Source organism: Sturnus vulgaris, chromosome 10 (genome assembly GCF_052056855.1).
Source record: "Sturnus vulgaris isolate bStuVul1 chromosome 10, bStuVul1.hap1, whole genome shotgun sequence".
NCBI classification, from domain to species: domain Eukaryota; kingdom Metazoa; phylum Chordata; class Aves; order Passeriformes; family Sturnidae; genus Sturnus; species Sturnus vulgaris.
The window spans coordinates 20487733-20506887 of NC_142252.1; the positions used below are offsets into that span (position 1 = coordinate 20487733).

General features: G+C 39.1%; 1 protein-coding gene across 13 annotated transcripts in view; it reads right to left on the bottom strand.

The window, feature by feature from the left end:
- Positions 1–19155, bottom strand: part of NLGN1 (neuroligin 1) — a 425904-nt gene that overhangs the window by 276939 nt on the left and 129810 nt on the right. For 4 of the 13 annotated variants that reach the window (XM_088171017.1, XM_088171016.1, XM_014871499.2 and 1 more), the window contains exon 3: positions 18676–18735. The exons of the other annotated variants lie outside the window; for them this stretch is intronic. In XM_088171017.1, the coding sequence (XP_088027143.1) occupies positions 18676–18735 (60 nt within the window). The remainder of the gene's footprint in view (positions 1–18675; positions 18736–19155) is intronic. 13 annotated transcript variants of the gene reach the window in all.

The window sequence follows — 19155 nt, forward strand, 5'->3', positions numbered from 1 at the left end:
AGCACCCTGGGATTTAAGGCATTGGTTGTTTGGTTTTGTTGGGTTTTTTTTACAGAGGGTTTAAAATAAAAATATAGCTCTAAGTATTGACATGGTATATTCCATGGCTCTTGGGTACCACAAATTTTTCATTGTTTTGGAAGCACAAACATTTATGGTCATTGTTCAAAGAAGGAAACTGCTTCCCACTCCAGTCCTCAACTTTGCACCACGGTTTGCTGCTGTCTGTGCTTAGGGTACTCTTGGATTTTCCACTTTAAATGACAATTTCTTTTTTGCACTATATCTGCCCCCACATTAATTCTGATTTATGACCAAAATTTTCAGTCTAAGAAGAAATAAGAAGAGGCAGAGTCATTTCAAATATGATATGTAGAGAAGAAAAGAAACAAAGAGGCTATGCCCTTTTTCCTCTCTTTTATATATGAAAAAGTTTGCTTTTGTTTTCAAAACTGTTTCAAAGTTCACAAGCTCCTCTTGTTTTTCATGTTAGAAATGGGGTCTACAGTAGGAAAAAGAGAGATTTTATCAACTGAGGGGCAGAGAGTCAAATTTAATTTCTGAAAGGAAGACTGCTATGAACAACAAAATATTTTGGATAGCTTAAACCTATTTTCTGACATAAAGGTAGGACCCCAGTGTAGATAAGGGAAGTATTTTTTCCTGACCCCTAAAAGCTTTGTGACTAGCTAAATGAAATATTCTCCTTTGTACAAAATAAGCAAAATAATATATTTCGACACCTTTTAACAGTTTTTACACAGATAGAGAAAATCATGGTCCCTTTTTCTCAAATTATATATATATAATCACTTTTGAATGTTTATGTTAGGTACTTCACCCAGCACATCTCAAATTATTGTAATAAAACCAGTAAAAGACACATGTGTAGTGATATCTAAATGAAATAAGTCAATACAGAATGCCTTTGTGTTGATATAAAATACCTGTTTGCCCCACTGCTGGTAAAACACCACCAATTATGCCTCCCCTGCAGTTGCTACACAGAGGTGAGGATTTTTTTGTTTTCCTGGAAAATCTGGAGTTCCATAAACGACTGTCCAGAACATTACAGAGGACGTGGACAGGAAGACTGACACAATATGGCAGCAGCTCTTTAGAGGGCTGGGTTGTAATCCTCAATGTTGCATTGCTTTTAACTTTTAATAGAAATACAAGATTAAATAGTGTTTTTCATCTAGCTTTTTTTTTTAACTACTTTGCACATCTTTATTCCCAAAACTCTCCATGATGTATAAAGTATCAAGGACTTTTCAAGTCTAATTATTATGTTTTTCTGGCTTTTCTGCTTTATGCAGTTCTGTCAGTCTGAGGAATGAAAATAAAGAAATTGGTTCACTTTGATTTCAGTTGGGTCCAAGTTAATTTTCGTCTCAGACAAGCTTGTGCTATTTCATGACAGACTATCTGAGACACAGAAACCCAAAGAATTGGAGCTAATAAATATTAATAGGATTGAAAATCCATGAAAATGCAGTCTTATTTTTTTTTTAGTTTGTTTTGATTTACGAAGCCTAAAAATTCATCTTAATATCATCCAACAATGGCTCTTTAATAAACAATATTGTATTTTCTATATCATTATTTAACCAATAATTTCATCTACTACAAGGCTAATTCTCAGGCACAGAGTAAATCAGGAGGTTACTACAAGGCTGTCTTATAATTATTTAATCTCAGTACCATTTCGTTAAAAATATATAACACAATTTCATTCTCCCTGCTTGGGGAAAAAAAAAAAGAGAGAGAGAAAAGAAAGCCTACATCTGCCTGCTGACCTGGTACCAGCATTTTCAGCTGCTATGCTGCACATGGAGCAGAATTTTCCCACTAACAAAGACACAGATACATCCAAGAATACAGAGTAATACTTCAGTAGTATATCATTAATAATATTCAATTTTAAAATTTCAAGCAGTCTTGATTCTGGAAACCAATAGAAGTATTTCTAATGTGAAAATTGTCTGAAAGTTTTTCTGTTGTTGTTGTTTGTTTGTTTTTGTTTGGTTTGTTTTTGTTTTTTGTTAAGAAAACTTAGTTTTTTAGTCCATGAGAGTGAGCACTTTTTCACTATTCACATGAAAGGAGGGCAGGATCACGTCAGGATCTGGATTACATCAGACTGGTAGCAAGATAAGGTCACTTGGGGATCAGATTTTTGCTAATTCAGGTCTCTGTTTTATTACTGTGAGGAATTACTGTGATTCACTAAAACAGAGCAAAATGATAAAGCAGTTCAAGGCTGGCTACCACAGCCCATAAAACGAGTATGGATATTGCAAAGCCATGCTCCTAGAAGTGCTGGTGTTAGTGCAGTTGTCGTTGTGTGCCACACACTCTAAACCTCCTTTAAAAAATTTCTGGGCCATTAAGATAACACAGAAAACTTAAAGTAAGTGCAGTAATTTTGTCGCATCTGCTGCCAGAACAAATGACATGATGACTCCAAGAAAGACATAAAAGCCATTTTAATTATCTCTTCTTTGAAGGAGGCATTGGCTCAAGTCAGCCAGTCTGGATCCAAATCTAAAGTGTTGCAAAGCTCAAGGTGAAGATTTAAGTCATATTTGAGGAAGAAGTTTTTTTACAGTTAGGCTCTGGCACAGGGTGTCCAGAGCAGCTCTGGCTGCCCCTGGATCCCTGGAAGTGCCCAAGGCCAGGCTGGAAGGGGCTGGGAGCAGCTTGGGACAGTGGAAGATGTCCCTGCCCATGGCAGGGTGATCTTAAAGGTCCCTTCCCTGATTCTGTGATCCCCAGATGTGTTAAGACCTTCTCTGCTTTCAGTAGCCAGGTGTCAGGGACATCAGGGTGGAGCAGCACCTCAGTGGAGCCCCTGAGGCCAAGAGGAGGTATGTGCAGTCAGCAGAACACTGCATTTCCCCCACTTTTCCATACAGGAGGTGTGATCAGCACACCACGGCTCCTTCTGTGCCTTCAGAGTATTTAACGCCACAATTCAAATGTGAGCCTCAGTTTTGCAGGATTGCTTCCTAAGTTTTTCAGCTTTGCATGAATGCCTTTCTAAATAGATGCAAATATAAAGCTGTACAGGTGACACACTAAAAATATAATTGAAGCTGGTGCTTTCATAAAAGCAATTAGCAATCGCTCAAGTTGCAATAGATGACAGACTCATGAGGATTTCTGCCCTAGCAAGGAAGTAACTGCAACTTATATTACAGTCAATGTTCTGTTCTTTAATGCTATTTTGTTATAACAGACAAGTACAAGTTGCTGATTATGTATTCATTCCCATGTAGAGCTTTTGGTTGATATTTTTGTCCACAGGGTTAGAAGTACATATCACGCTCTTCTACCTTAAAGTATTCCCTCTTAAATTTAGTGACAAAAAAGTTACAGTAAATAAGCAAACAAATGCAGCTACAAGTAGAGAAGGCCAACAGAAAAATCTTTTTAGCTCAGGGTGAAAGTAAATGACCATACATGTCTTTATTTTGCTCAGAATTCATGCAGTGACTACAATTATGCCTATTTTATAGTAGCATTATAGCCAGGCTTACAGACATTTTACTATCACTTTAAACCACTTTTGTGGTCCCCAGGAGTCATCCTTCCAGTTTCAGCAAACTATGGGACAAATCCTGCTCCTATAACAGTGAACAGCAATGCTCCCATCAGGCAAGGCTTTAAATCAACACCTGCCTTCAGCTATCCCTGGATAAATCCCAGGTTCCCCAACTGTTCTCCACAGGAACATGCTTAAGTGAGAGCCTTAACACACATGGATTGAGTATCTGAATATACTCTGCAGCATTTCAGTGCAATAAAGAGCATTTGATCAGAAAAGGAGCAGTGCCCAAACATGTGACCAGCCCTTTGCACTGAGCAGAACAAGGTGTGACCGTATCACTTCCAGATACACTGGGGTTTTTCTAGGAAAAAATGTGTAGTTGAACACGGGGTTTTTTATGTGGTGCCTGATAGTTCCATCATAGGTTACACCTTTTAATATTTCATTATTTCAAAGGATCTCCATAGCAGCAGTTGCACCACGTGAGGCAATGGCACACTGCCACACAATGAACACTGTCACATAAGACATAGGAACATAACAAAGTCACTGGGAAATATCACCAGCATCTGTGGGGTTCTGTGAGCTGAGTCTTGCCTGTTCACCTCTGGTTACCCTGTGTTGTTTAGATGCACTTGTACTCTTTGTGCTCATGCATCTAAAAATAAAACCATATTAGAAAAACAAAGAAAATTGTGCTGGTTCTACATGAGGATCGAGGCTGAGTTTAAAAACCAGCTTCGGCGTGCAGCTGATGGAGCTCTTTGCCCCTGGGAGGGACATAACTGCAGAGGCCCAAAGACATCCCTGTGCTAGGGGCTGAATGTGTCACTAATGCCCCTGAAGGGGCCATTTCCCACTGTTGATGTGTCTTTTGGAGTCACTAACCAGCTCACACATGAGCTCCCCGTGGTGGGACAGAGATCCGCTCGACCACGTCGGTCTCCGTTCCAAACCTCCTCCATTTGAAACCTGCTCTGCGTCCTGTGAGCCCAGTGATTACATCCAGGAGCTGAAAGAGCACCGCTAAGATGCTGAGTGGTAAACACACAAATCAGGTCAATCCTTTTGCTTTCCTTGTAATCCCTGTGCGTTATTTGTTACTGGCTTTTACTGCTGCCGCCTTCTCCTCTTCGGGCACTCTGTGCACGCAGCCGGCGCTCCTGCTCTCCCTCTCCCTCACCATGGATTGTGGCAATCCCTTCTTATCAAAACTCCCCTGTTCTGCACTGCTTCACCATATCCACTGCCTTTATAGCTTCACCTCTCTTGTCTTCGCTTTACTGTAAATTCTCCAGAGTGGGGAACTTGCTTTCTCCAAGTTTGTACTAAAGCCTGTAAATTTACGGCACTCTAGGAATGTTTGATAACAGCACTTAAATAATTAATGAAAGCTGCAGCAGCCCTTTCTTTTTTTTTTTTCCCTATTTGGAGGCTGTAAGGCAGCAAGACAAGTGGGAGGCAGCAAATATTTCATGGGCTAAGATTAGACATGATTCACACCCCTATGGGGGGTAACAGACTGACAAATACTTGCACTTAGGGAAGAGCTAGATTAACTTGTGCAGGAATTAAAGAAAAGAAGCATTCCTTCAGCTACATGAATCATAAAAGTGGCTCAGGAGCATCATAAACAGCCCAGCCCCAAAAAATAAACTGCAATAAAAAGAATGGGATGTTTTAATTTCAGCTCTACAATATATTCCATCTTTTTCCCTCTGTGTTCATGACTTTGCAGAAGTCCACTCTTTTGTCCTAATTTTTCCATCTTCAAAGGAAAGGGAAAAAAATCAAGGGTATAATGGCAAATATTAGCTCATGATTTTGCATCCCTAAAGAAGCAGTAAACACTTCTAAAATTAAAAAAAAAACAACAAAACAAACAAAAAAGTAGATGGAAACAAGAAATAAAGACAAATAAGACACAATAAGACTGTGAGAGCAAGAAACAGGGAAAAGAACAGTACAGAAAAAAGAGATTTGTTATTATAGGAGGAGCTATGATATGAGACAGATGTGAAATTATATCAAGAAAATTAGAATGGAGAAAAAAAACAACAAAGTGAAAAGATATTCATGTAACTCAGACAATTTTTTCAAAATCTACCAAACATTCAAATTCCCTGCATATGCCTCTAAGCTTTTGTCTGTTCGTGTTTTTAAAATGGGAATTTGGGCCTGATCTTGTAAAACTTGATTTGAATTTCATGGCTGACTTTTCTGTAGCCATGAATTTACCCACTGAGTGCACAGGGGTCCAGGTGCTTTCCACTGGAGCACAATGCAAAGGACTGTATGGATTTTTTTGTCTTCCAAATAATCAATAACGTAATCCTGATGCTTATGTCAGTTTTGCTGCTAAATTTCCTGGTCTATGAAGGCAATCAAGTACTTTGGCACCAAAGAATAGTAACTGCACTTGAAGAAATTTGAACCTGAAAAGTCTAGGGACAAAACCAGAAGCCACTTTGTCTAATATTGGATGTTTATCAGACAAAACATCACAAAAACATAAGAAAAAAAGGGAAGTAAATTGCTTGATTTTAGGGCAGTGAAGACCTAAAATTATTACTCTCCTAGAACAGAGGCATAATGACCAGCCTCTGAATAGATATTGGCACAGCAGGCCACACAAAAGCTCTGATTAGCTGCTGTCTGAGGGAATATTCAATTCCATTTTGGCATTGATTTCTGACCTTGCTTCTTTGACTTTAACTGGTCAAGAATTTATTTTTTGAATTTATTTAACACCAGACAACAGTTTCTGAATTGCCAAATTCCCAGAAGAAATGGGGGAAAAGGCACTGCATAGTTTTTTTCTATCAGTTCTTTAACTTCAGTTAATTCTGAAGTTGTAAACAACATTCATAACAGCTGCAACATCACTTGCAATGCAACATTTCTTCAGCTGGTGTTAGGGAAGGAAAAAAAAAATCAAAACAGGAGCTATATCATGTCAAGCATGATTCAGATGTCCTTCACCTTCGCTGAGAAAAGAGCAGGTATTTTGAAATTCCAAACCTGTACTTTTATGGCAGCATTCAGCAAGAAATGGATGTGATACAATCTGCTCCAGATTTTAATATTAGACAGAAGCTTCTTTGTTAACTCGTAAGCTAGTGATAATCCTGCAGTTTTTTCATCTCTTTGCATTTACAGTTAATAATATGGGGAAATATTTAGTGACATTTCAGAGCTGTAGCTGCTGTTTTACAAAAGTCTCCTCACCCATTGATTTACATCCACAACTCCCCTTCCAAGAGCTTCCTTCCCAAATTAAACATGCTAATGATTTTCTATGCAAAATTTAACAACCTAATAGGCTGAACAAGTCAAATGAAAATACACTAATTGTTGCCTTTGATGTATACTATTCTGCCAATTCTCTCATGAAAGCAGTATATTAGCATTAGCTGGAGTAGTTACTAAAATATAGATTAATAAAGAAAAGCTTATATATATACATGCTAAGAAGATGACACTGCAGACTGTAGAAAACACAACTTCAAGGCTCGGAAGTGACACAAATGGCTATACACTAGGAAACCATTTTCAGAGGAGCCCAGAAAACAAGCCACTAAAGAATGAATCACAAACCTTTATCTGAATTAGCCAGCATTGGTTCATAACACTGGGTTTATGCAATAAAAGTATTCAAAATTAGATTACACAGTCAAAATAATAAATACAGAATGGGATGAGAGAGATAAAAGGCTGGTGAGAGAGCAGAATGCTTTCTGCCTAACCCCAGGGATCTGAAATGAGCTTCTCCAAGAAACTGCCCAATTGCTTTATAAAGTAAGATTTCTATGTGCATGCATTTTTTTTCACTCAGAGTACAAGCAATAATGTGTTTTAGCCTATGACCAGCATCATAGAGAGAGCTTTATTGTAGAATTGGTTCATTCTGTCCTTCAGCCCAGCTCTAAGCAGGAGGTTTGGTGCCACTGTGATCTTAACGCACAAAGAAAACAGATGCAAACAAACAATAAGGGAATATAAATATTCTCCAAAGAAATAGTGACACAAAATTACTTTCTATTGCTTTGTCTTTAAGAGTTTGCTTATAATGATTTGATAATTTAATCTAATTGATCTCTTCAAGTACTTCTATGGCTCTAATCACTGTAGTATCTGATTAGTGGAACAGATCCATACTTTATCTCCAGATTTAATAACTAAATCTATACTTGAAATAGAGTCACACAAGTTCAGCAGAGGGAGAGAGCCAGATGCTGCTTAGCCAGGAGAGGAAGGAGGGAAAGGGGAAAGGCTACTGAGATCCAGAATCACTGGAAAGGTACACTTGGCTTTGTGTCAGGTCATCCCTCTGCAACCAAAGTCCGTTTAAAGAGCCCGTTTCTAGAGTTAGAGAAGGAAAGCAGGAATGTGACATAACTAATGGGGACAGAACCAAAAATGAGCTACTGTCTACTCTCTCCTTCAAACTGTCTTCTTCACAAGCACAAAGTAAACGTAATTATAATTATCGGTTCTTTGTTCTCTTCCAGGCTAGCCCTTCATCAGCCTGAAAATTATGACATTTCCTGAATGCATTTCAACGGCTTCTTAACCTTTTTTATTTCCCAAGAGCAGGGACAACGTCAGGCAGCACTCAGAGATTTTAGCAGTGAAAAGGTTAACACCCCAAATTGCTAATGATAACAACAGTATTCACTGAGCCAGATAATCACTCACAGAGAATTTCAATCCAAAGTCACTTAAAATTCAAGGAAACTTCTGTATTTCTTTAAGGAAGTGACAGCAGTTAGAAGAATATTCATAATTCAAACAACAGGCTAGAATCTGACTTACTGTTGAGTTCATCTATTTTCAGTCAAGCAGTATTAGGCTCTGGCTTTTGCTCTACCTTAGGTGAAACTTATTTTGTGATATGTCCTCTAACACAGGTGGCTGGGCAGAGAGGGGTGACAGCCAGGCCACTTGCCCAGTGCAAATATCAGGCATGGAATGTATATGGAGCATTTCTGAGAAGTTGTTTCTTCCTCTCTTGTTTGACTGCTGCTTGTTTGTTGTGCTGATACTCAGCCAAACTAGCTTGTAGTTGAATATGTCAAAGCTCTGGGCAGAAAGACAGCAACTAATATATGTTAGCAAACTCTGGAGAGAAAAATAGTTTCTGCCACTAAAAACTGCAGGGTGGAATTGTGCACTGCCTTCTTCTTCACCTTATTTTGCCTAAAGGGAAAGAGCCTTTTAATCCTATTTCTCTGCTTGGTTTGCACAGTGCCTGGCAGTGTACACCTGCTTCACTGTGTGTGTCAGGAGCCTCCTTTGCTGTCAGATCCCTTTCCTTGCTGCTCTCAGCTCATCATCTGTCTCCCAGCTCACCTCTGCAAGTGAACGTCCCTCTCATGCCCAAGCACATCTCAGCAGCCATCTTTCAAAGATGTCAGGAGGAGAAATAAAATCATCCTGTCAAAGCACAGGACTGGCTCACAGTGCAAGGGGCAATGCTCTCTGTCACACGTGGGCAGCACAGAATGAAATGCACACGGAATGGGGCGTGAGGGCTTTGCACCAACAGCCCCAAATTCAGGGTACAGCGTGGATGTTCTCCCAGACCTCTTCAGCAGCCATCCATGTCTCTGTAAAACTCAAGCACCCATTTTGCATGATCCTGTATCATAATGTGCTCCTGGCCAGGTAATGCCCTCAGTACTCGAACTGCAAACGCATCACGGCAAGAACTGCAGTTAATCAAGGGTTTCATGGTGCTTCAAAGAAAAAACAATCGATGCATCTTTTCTTTCTTCCTTTGTGTGAGACCTCATCTGTGGAGGCTCCATCCAAAAGAGACCGCAGGTGCTTTGCCTCTTAAGTATAGCAATTATTTATTGTTTCAGAAGTTATTGTTTGGAGCAAAAGCAATCCATTTTTCATTAACCAGTGGCTCAGTTAATGACTGAAAAGTGTAGAAAAGAAACTTAATTCCCTCTCCTGTTCCACATAGCACAGCTATTAATTGATTCATATGGAGAGCTACTCCATCTGTGTTTAGCATTAGAGAGAAATAGGGAAGGATTAAGATTTTAAAATCTAGGTTTACAGCGAGATTTCTTGTGAAATTTCACAAAATAAACCTGTCTCTCCAACAGCCATATACAGCAATATTTCATGGATCTAAAGTACCGTATAGAGCACATAAAATCTCATAAATAAAAACAGTCTTGGGGTTGGTAAATGTGCAGAATCTTCTGTTTGTCTCACAAAGGTAATTTAGACATGGCCTTCAGCTATTAAATCTTTTTTTTTAAAAAAAAAAAAAAAGTCCAAGTTCTTTTTGGGACTTTAAAATAAATACAAAAACAAGTCAATATCAATTTTTCAACCAAGTAAGACAAATTGTACTAGCTTTCTTTTGAGCTCTCAGATCTGATTATGACTGTTAGATGTACATATATACATAGAGATAAATGCATGGTTCATATTCCCTTACCACTGAGTCCATCTCGTTAAGACTATTGCTTTGGGAATGAGGATTCTCAGAAAATGACTTCTCACTGGGTCAGCTACATGCAGCTAGTTCTGTTCTGTTTGCCTGCTCACTACATTAAAAGTAATATACTAAAGAATATTAAATTAAGAGAGAAGAGTAATGTGGGCAGAAACTAAAAACAATCCCTGCAGGGGAATGTAGGGAGGTTGACAAGAAGACTGGTGCAAAACTTTGGGCAACAATTTCTCAGGAAAACACTCCAAAAATATGAGCAAATCATGGCAGCCCCAGCAAAGAACCTTGACACAAGGTGGGATAAAACAGGGAGCTCTTCTCCAGGCCATGGGTGGATGGTCTTTCTTCAGATCAGGGCATGGCAAGACAGTATTGCTGATCCAGGATCCCCTGTTCTCAGAGCTCCCCTCCCATGTTTTTGTGGGAGTTTAAAATTCTGCATTAGAGCAGACCCTGCAAGCCCTCCTTAAGCGAGCAGAGTGAATTAGGTGAATGAAACAGAAGGTTTGTCTAACCTGCCTGACTGCATCTGAAGTGAAGTGGGGAGAATGTGCGTGAGTCATTGCCCTGACCAAGCTGGGAGCAAGGACTGGAGGAGGAGCCCAGCTGGGAGGTGGGAGGGAAGATGGGGATGGGAGCCCCCCCAGCAGGTTCGGGCACAGCTCCAGCCTGCCCCGAGCATCAGTGGGGTGCTGTCCCCAGCTGAGCTGGGGCGGGTGGCAAGCGAAGTCTGGCTCCTCATTGCCACTCGTGCCACAGGGTCAGGGCTGTGCACTCATCAGGGAACAACACCCTGTGTCAGATGTGAAACGCAGAATGGGAAAACAAGCTGAAAAACTCTACATGGCTTACTGCCATTTTTAATGACTTCTAAAATTAGCTGAAGCAAGAGAGATCATCTGTATGCTACAGAAGGTTGACATGAAATAGGGTGAGAAATCTGTGATCCTGAGGTTTTGGTAGATTCTGGCATATGTTATCCTTGCCAGTTATTCCCCACCCACTCTGCAGGAGAGAAAGAAAGATGCTCCACAGGGTTCCTCTGTATCCACACTGCTTAGTCCATCTCCTGTGCCTGGAGCATCACAAGAACCTGTACTACAGGACGATTACCTTTTTGTTTTTCCTCTTTCCCAAACACCTGGATGGGCAAAATTTGGGCACTCCAAATATATAAAGAGATCATTTAATCTCAGCACATAATAAAAACCTTCTCGTATATAGTGGAGGTTTTTCATCATCTTTAGCCAACTGTTGGATAAGTTTCTGCCTCTGTTTAGAAAAAAGATGTCTAAGTACAAACTGTGCTTGCTCTGGGCTGAGCCTTCTAGAAACATTCAGCAAGCTGTGCAGTCTTCTTCCTACACAATGCACCTTTCCAACAAAAATCTGAAGACATCTTTTAGGTGCAAAAATATGGAGAACAGACATTAAAGACTGAAAAGCAATAGAGACAAATCTTTTTCCTTGAGCTTTGTGAAATATTTTCTCAAAATAACTTTGCAGAGGCTTTACTGCCAGTTCATAATGTGGATGAATCACTTCTGATATTTCTGATAAAACAATATTCAAAACTTCAAAATCTCTTCCAATTCATTTATGCTACCGTTTAATTAGGGCTTCTGCAATATGTTACAAGGGCGTCATTATCCCCTATAATTGTATAATAATTACAATTTTTAATGAAATAATTGCAAGTACACTAGATGTGTAGATATAATTATGGTAATTACATAAATACCTGATTTTCAGCTAATAATTAAAGAAGGCCTTTACAAAAAGGGGGAAATTTAACAAATGGAAGCTTTTCAGAAAACAAATACAAATAATACATAGCTGCCTCTCCTGCCAGTTCTGCCTTACTAGATTATCTCTCTCCCTCTCTACATATATATATATATGATATTCATCAGATTATAAAATAAGAATTTAAAAACTACTTAAATATTAAACCATACCAAGAGACCTCAATACTTTGCCTCTGCAGGGCCTGATCTGCTGGCATTAATATAGCCCAAACTTAATGATTCTAGAAGAGGTCAGCATCTCACTAGAATTGCAAATGATTGTCAATGGCAGGAAGATGTGAATAGTGCCTAAAACAACATGCAAACTCTCCTGCTGGCTCTGGTTTCCTCCAAAATGTGTCTTTTTGGTCAAACTTACTGGCTGTACCCTCATTAACACAGAAACCCAGCAGAAGATGCATTCTCCACAGGGCAATGATATTTCAATAAAGGAACTACTTACAGAGCCTCATCAGTTCTTCAACCAGGGAATTTCCTTTCTCTTCAAATACATTCCTATGACTAAACTTGCTGTGTGTTTACTGTATTCTTTGTACAAGTAGGAAAGTCAAAATCCAGTCTCATAAAAAGCGTTCAGGAAACTCTGCCAGGGCAGATTGATTCTTGCTCTGATAGCACCAAGGGATATTAACAGAATTCCCACAGCAGAGGAATTAGCAACATGATTTACTGCTGCTGCTGAAATGTTCCAAAACGCTTTGGCACAACTCTGGAAGGGGAAATGAGCTGCAGCACCTGGGCTATGCCATTTCCATGTGTCTTGCAATTTCTGCAAGAGCTGAGGAAGCTCCAGTTCCAGCCAGAGAGCACTCTGGTCCCTGCACTGTGTTGGAATGTAGGTGCAAACATGAAAGTCAGCTTTGCCCTACTTGCCTTAGCCTTGCATTGTTCAGTGCTGCTCCTTCTTTGGATAAATCCCATTATTACAAGCATGAGAAAGTAAAATAAGAGATATTAATATTAAAACAGAAGGAAATGGTTTGATGTCCCGAAAACAAATCTCATTTATGGTAAGCTCATTAAAGCAGTTGATTTCTGAATGCCAAGTATAATTATTAATACCATACATATCAAAGTGGAGAAGACATGTAAATTTGACAACATAAAGTAAGTAAAAAGGAAGGAGGCTAAAGAATTATGAGTGAAAAGAATTTGGGGGGGGGGAAAAGGAAAAGAAATTATACTGGAGCAATATCCAAGTTATAAGCAGATTATTAACATTGTGAGATGATCCTTAAGAATGATTTGACACATGTAAGTATCATGTTTCAAGCTTAAGAAAATATCCAAAGAGTACAAAAATGTTTGTATCCATGTGTATTATAAGGAAACAAAAAGATGACGAGCATTAACACAGAGGAGTGCAAAGAAATAATACTACAATACCGGGAGGAAAAAAAAAAAAAAACAAGCAGAAAATAATAGTTATCAAAAAGCCATATTAGTTACTCAAACGTTCCTCCTGAAAATGTACAAATACACTTATGCAGTTATTTTTTAGAAGATTTGTCCATTCTGGCTTTAAATGACAAATTAGAAACTAACAGATTGGAAGGAAAACCATCTCACAGATGTTTACTGAGTAAAAGCAGTCCAAGCCAACAAAGGCTGGGGGAAGAAGCACAAACCAGTTTTATCCGACTTAGCATTATCAGGGTAGCAGTACTATTTTAGAGCCTGTTGGGGGGAGGATGTGGAAAATGAAAAGCAAGCAGTAAAATAATGGACAAGGAATGGAATTAGACCAGAATTTAAGACCTGTTAGAGCTTTAAGCACTGTCAAGGTGTATGAACAAAGCAGTGACAGCACCATGGCTGCGTGGTCAGCAAGAGCCCAGAGCCTGAACAACCAGACATTTACAGGGACTGTGACCAGTGCTGATGGCATCTAAGATGACTGGAATCTTAAAATACAGCCTGCAGAGTCTTCTATTGTCAAGCACTGGCTCACCCAGAAAGAGGGCTGGAGAAAGTACATCAGAGTTTTAAGCATATTTTATTTCAAATATGACATAAACCTACTTGCACATCTTTGAAAAATGCTGCTAACTGACACTAACAGCTTTAGATTGTGAAAGGATGAAAAGGTCTGTACAAGACAATGTTTGCTTCATTATCTTCTTCCATGTATTACCAGTATAATAGGAAATGCTGCAGTGGTAACTGAGGAATGAAAAACGGGGCTTCAAAAAGGAACTGAAAAATAGAACAATCGTGGTGTCTTGGTGAGTAGCAGTGGAGTTAGGGATTATGGACTACATTTGGGGCTGCTGATACCACAGGGATTAAGGATGAGGGCTCTCCAGCCAGGACCCAGCATGGATGGGGATGAAACTTCAAATACATGCCAGTAGCTACTGACACAAATATACTACAGGCAAATAATTTGATAGGAATTTTCACAGTGGCCTAATGAAGATAGAAACCCTTTTAAAGGGTTGATGTCCCCAAAATACACATAAAGGCATATTTTGTAAGTTTGGCATTCATTCTCAAGAGACCTAGAGCCCTGGCAATGATCTACAAAGGCTTGCTTTTAGCCTACTGACATCATAACTTATTTTAACAGAGTTCTGTCTACAGTGATGGAGGTTCCCACCTTAGATTTCATATTTTTCATTCACATGGCTGTAGAGAAAGGAATATTTCAATAATTTTTGACAGCTTACCACCTTCGTTTCCATTACTTCGATATTATTTTCTAAATTACATCTTTAGAAAAAAAAGAACACTATTAATCAATTGACAACTTTTGCCAGTGAAAATACACATTTTAAAGGTCTCAGCTTGTTCTTTTCTAGTTGATTTCAGAGCTGAAATGGGTTTACAGAAAGATCTTCATTTAAGGGAGTCCACAGGAACTGCACATGCTTTATTAATTGTTCTTTTCCAAGATCTGATGATGAGTAAACAGTTCTAGGGTAGTTAAATGGAATATTGCAACAAACACACTACACAAACACAAGGTAACAGGTGAAATTTCTGCTTAGCCTTCTAAAGAATATTTCACATTGCTAAGCTTAAAGCCCTAAGGTTATCAGAGCCTTTTAGAAACTGATGTAACATATTCTCTACAGAAAACAAAGGGAGATCAGAGCAGGATGAGATTACAGCAGTGTGATTTGTGTTTCAGTTCCATGAATATATTTGTGTGTATGTACATTTGCTCCTGTGCGTCCATAGTAACCACAGCCATAACCCAGAAAGTATGGTGTGGGGAGCTTTGCTCTGAAAATCAAGTAGCCCATTAGGAGGCATAAATATTAATAGAGCTGTCTAATCCTACACTCTCAAATGAGGTAGTTCAGATCATGAGTCTTCGCATTTAAAATTTATTCACTGCCCTGACTAGAATAAGAAACAGAATCCACATGTGGGGAAGTCACTGATATTGGGCGGTCTCTGAGCCACTGGTAATTCCTAAACATAAAAGTAAGGATCAAGTGATTTATTTTCTTATTCTACACCTAAATCTCCTACAAATACTAATTTATCCAAAACTGCATCTGCCTGGCTTCGTGACATTGAGAATATACCAGCTGCACCTCCACATTTTCACACTGAGGCATCTTCAGGCAGATGAAAGCTTTAGTACAAGAGCAAGAGCACATTGTCATCCCAAGTGCAGAGCACACAACACCTGGGGGTTCTTTTAGTGGGCATATAAAGTGATCTTTTCCCAATTTTCTTTATGTAGTTGTCATTAAATTAGGAAATTCCTGCTGCGAATTGTTGCAATGCAAATAAATTAATATAGAGTATTAAAACACCATAAGTATGCAGCTAAAGCAGGATGCACTTGCCCCATTAAGAGATAAGGAAACTAAGGAAACACTCTGGATCACAAGTAAAATATTTGTGTTTTGACTATGAGGTAAATTAGAGATCTGAAATGCCAAACAGTAGAATACTATTCAGGCAATCCCTAGAAATGATGCAAACGTTTGTCAGGAAATTCAGGAAATGCCAGATAATAAACAATATAATTACTATCAATCAGTAAAATTAATATAACTAGGGTCTATTAAAATTTAGTGTTATGAAAAGTAGGCTCAATAAAGTAACACAAAATTACTTAGACGCCTTTGCATTGATTTTCCAAAACCAGTCTTGCAAACACAAGCTTCTGCATCCCTAAAATAGAATTAGCAGCCTCTGACCTTGATGTACCTGAAGGAAAAGACACAAAACAAGATGCTCTTTCTTTATTTTTGAATCAGTAAATTGAAGGTCAAGTAACTGAAATACAGGCCTCTATGTTTAGCAAAAAAACATGCTGAATTGTCTCATTTCTTTTCACCCAACTTCAGTCTATCATTCTGTAGTCTCTGCTGTGGGCACATCCAAATCCCAACAGGAGGTCATGGATATAATGCTCATTACCATCTCTAGCATGACTCATGGATAGAGCTCCTTTCATTTCTACATCTATCTTAATCAGATTTCTCCCTGTTCTTCAAAATTTTGAATTTTCTCATGTCCCTCAGCTGACAATTAAGTATAAAAACTAATTTATTTATCTAATTCAATCTATTTCATGTAGTAATAAATAATCAAACTATATGTTGCAAAAGCATATGGTTGCTGGTTCAGTCACTTTGATATTATATATCCTTTATGAATTAAAAAGATGGTGTAAAAGTCTGCCTCTGATTTCCAGATTTTCTCCTTCCAATAACTTTCATCACTAACTGTTATGCAATGACTGTAACCTAAAAATCCAACAAAAGAGAGAATACTGGGCCTTTCTTTTTTCTGATACAAAACAGACCAGAACTGATGCCTTTCCAAGCTGTGGTTGCTGCTCAGTTGCTGTGACTCTACTGCAACTTTGTCCTGCAACTGGACTCCTTTTTCCCCTGGCTGTGGGGGCAATCCCAGCCCAGGATAAATCTCAGGTTACTCAGGGGTGAGTAGTGTGAGTTACTCAGAGAGCAGAGATTACTACAGATATCTCAGCTGCCCAGCTGAAGGTATTCAGGAGCTCTCTGCACTTGTCAACAGCAAAAGGTAGGCTTTTTATTGTGCAGTGTGTGCAATGAATCTAAGTGGAAAGGTACCTGCTGAATTTCAAATAACTCTCTTTATTCCCTTCAGGCCCACATGACAATAAGCATGACTTTCTCAGCCACTGGGCTCTCCCTCCCTTGACTTTTGCTATGTTTCTGATAATTTTTTTAAAATACTCTCTCATATGAAAGATGCTCTCCGAGAACAATGATGGGGATCTGCATCTTTATTTATGACTTTGTGAATCAGCGTCTGGGTGATAGGAAGTGAAAGTTGCTCAGCTAATTACACACGCTTGATGAACTGCGTAATAACTGCTGCAGCACTGCACATTAATTGAATGCATATAAATGACAGCAGTTATTCTAACTTGAATGATGTGTGAAGAAGTGACGTTGCTCACAGTATCTTGATTATCTTCACTTCCAGCTTTGGGAACCCAGCTTAAACAATTGTACTTTTAAAGCACTGAGCAAAAATTCCCTAACCAAAAACAGAAGATGCCTCAAAGACTGACACTTTAAACACAAATTGCTTTAAGTCACTAAAAGTGGATTTAGAGATCTAAAAGAAGCATACATTGAGCAATTACAGTTAACAATTGATAATTAAGAGATAGCTGCAACCAGCAGTTAGGAGCTGTAAGACCTAAAGCCTTGGGAACAAGGCCACCTTCATTTAGAGCCTAGATACTGCCTTAAAAACCTAATGCAGTGTTTAAAGAGTTAAATTTTGTCCAGCTGTAAACATTTCTGCTCTGGACTTCCCTAAAATGTGTTTGTATTGGAATAACAGGATAAAAAAAATATGGATTACAGCTAATAGGCGACTGTGCATGTCCACGGCACTCTTTGTTTACCCCAGAAAACATTCTAATTCACATGTAGTCCAGCTCTAAGGTAACACATTATTTTCAAGAAAACAATCAAGAAAAATCATTTGATGCAAAGCAAATGTGCATTGTACAAAATTAGTAATTCAAAACTAGCACCAAATGCCTCCTTTGAATCAGTACCAAAATAGACCTTCTCTGTTGCATGTCTATTGATTGAGGAATTTGCAAATATTCACAAAGAATTCTGCAAACTCTTCCATACTATTTAACACAGAAAGGGGAGAAGCCAAGTTTCCAAAGCTTCCAAAAGCAGTCTAATTCCCAAAGTACCATGTCACAATATTTTAACAGTTCCCTACACCCCTATTAAGAGTTTTTGGGCTTGACAAAGAGAGCTGTAATCACAGAATAAAGGAAACCAGCACTCACTTTTAGAAGCACGTAAACACAAGAAAAAAAGAGTTTCACATCTACACTTCAGAAAAGTTAACACTGTTCCAAGAAAACAGGGAGTATCCTGGAGAAAGCCAGTGCAGGTCTCAGCCCTGCATTGCTGTAATGCTTCCCAGCCATTATGCCACAGTTCTGGAAGGGAGATCCGTGGGCTGTGCCAGCCCCTCCAGTGCTAGCAGGGCCCATCCCAGGCACAGAGCTCCCTCCTCTGCATCCACGCACAACATCCCGTCCCCTTGTGCCACTGACAGACACTGCCCAGAGCCTCGAGGCCAAGAGAGAAGCTGCCAGCACTCACTGCAGAGGGTGCCAGACAGAGATGACCAGGTGCAACTGAGTCCCGGCTTTACAAGAGTTATCTTCTCATCTGCTGTACATGGACCTCTCTTTAAACACCTCTCCACCAGGACAAGACAGGCCCTAACAGCTCACAGCACCAGCAATCAACCTCTTTCACCTGTATTATTCGTTCTCCTTTTGAAAGGTTTCAACCTCTCCCCCGTTTTTTGTTTTGTGGGTTTTTTGTCCACTTTATACATACCTCCTTTTCTACAAATTTTCTTGCCGGGTTTTCTGGCACATTCCTTGGATATTCTTTTGACTGAAAAATGAATAGAAGACTAGAAAATAACATGGAGCTCCGTCACAGACAGTAGGAGCATGCAACACCACTATCTAACTTAAATATGACCTGCTTTATTAGGTGCGGAAGATTCTCAACTTGTTGTGCCTGCACATGCAATGGAAAAGATGTTGATGCATCTTCCCAGAAGTCAGTGGGTGGCAATGAGAATTAGGCACCAACTTTGACCTAAAAATTACACGTGCTGTGGGAGAAAAAAAATGAGTGTAACAGAAAGAAAGAAAGAAAAAATAAATAAAAATCAAAAAGCAAGGACAAATGCACACAGAGAAAAGCAGCATGCTCACATGTAATAAGCTGGCATGCCAACAGAGAAAGCCATGCGTGCTACCAGTACACGTGAATTAATATTGTTAGAAAGTAGAACAGGAAAATAAA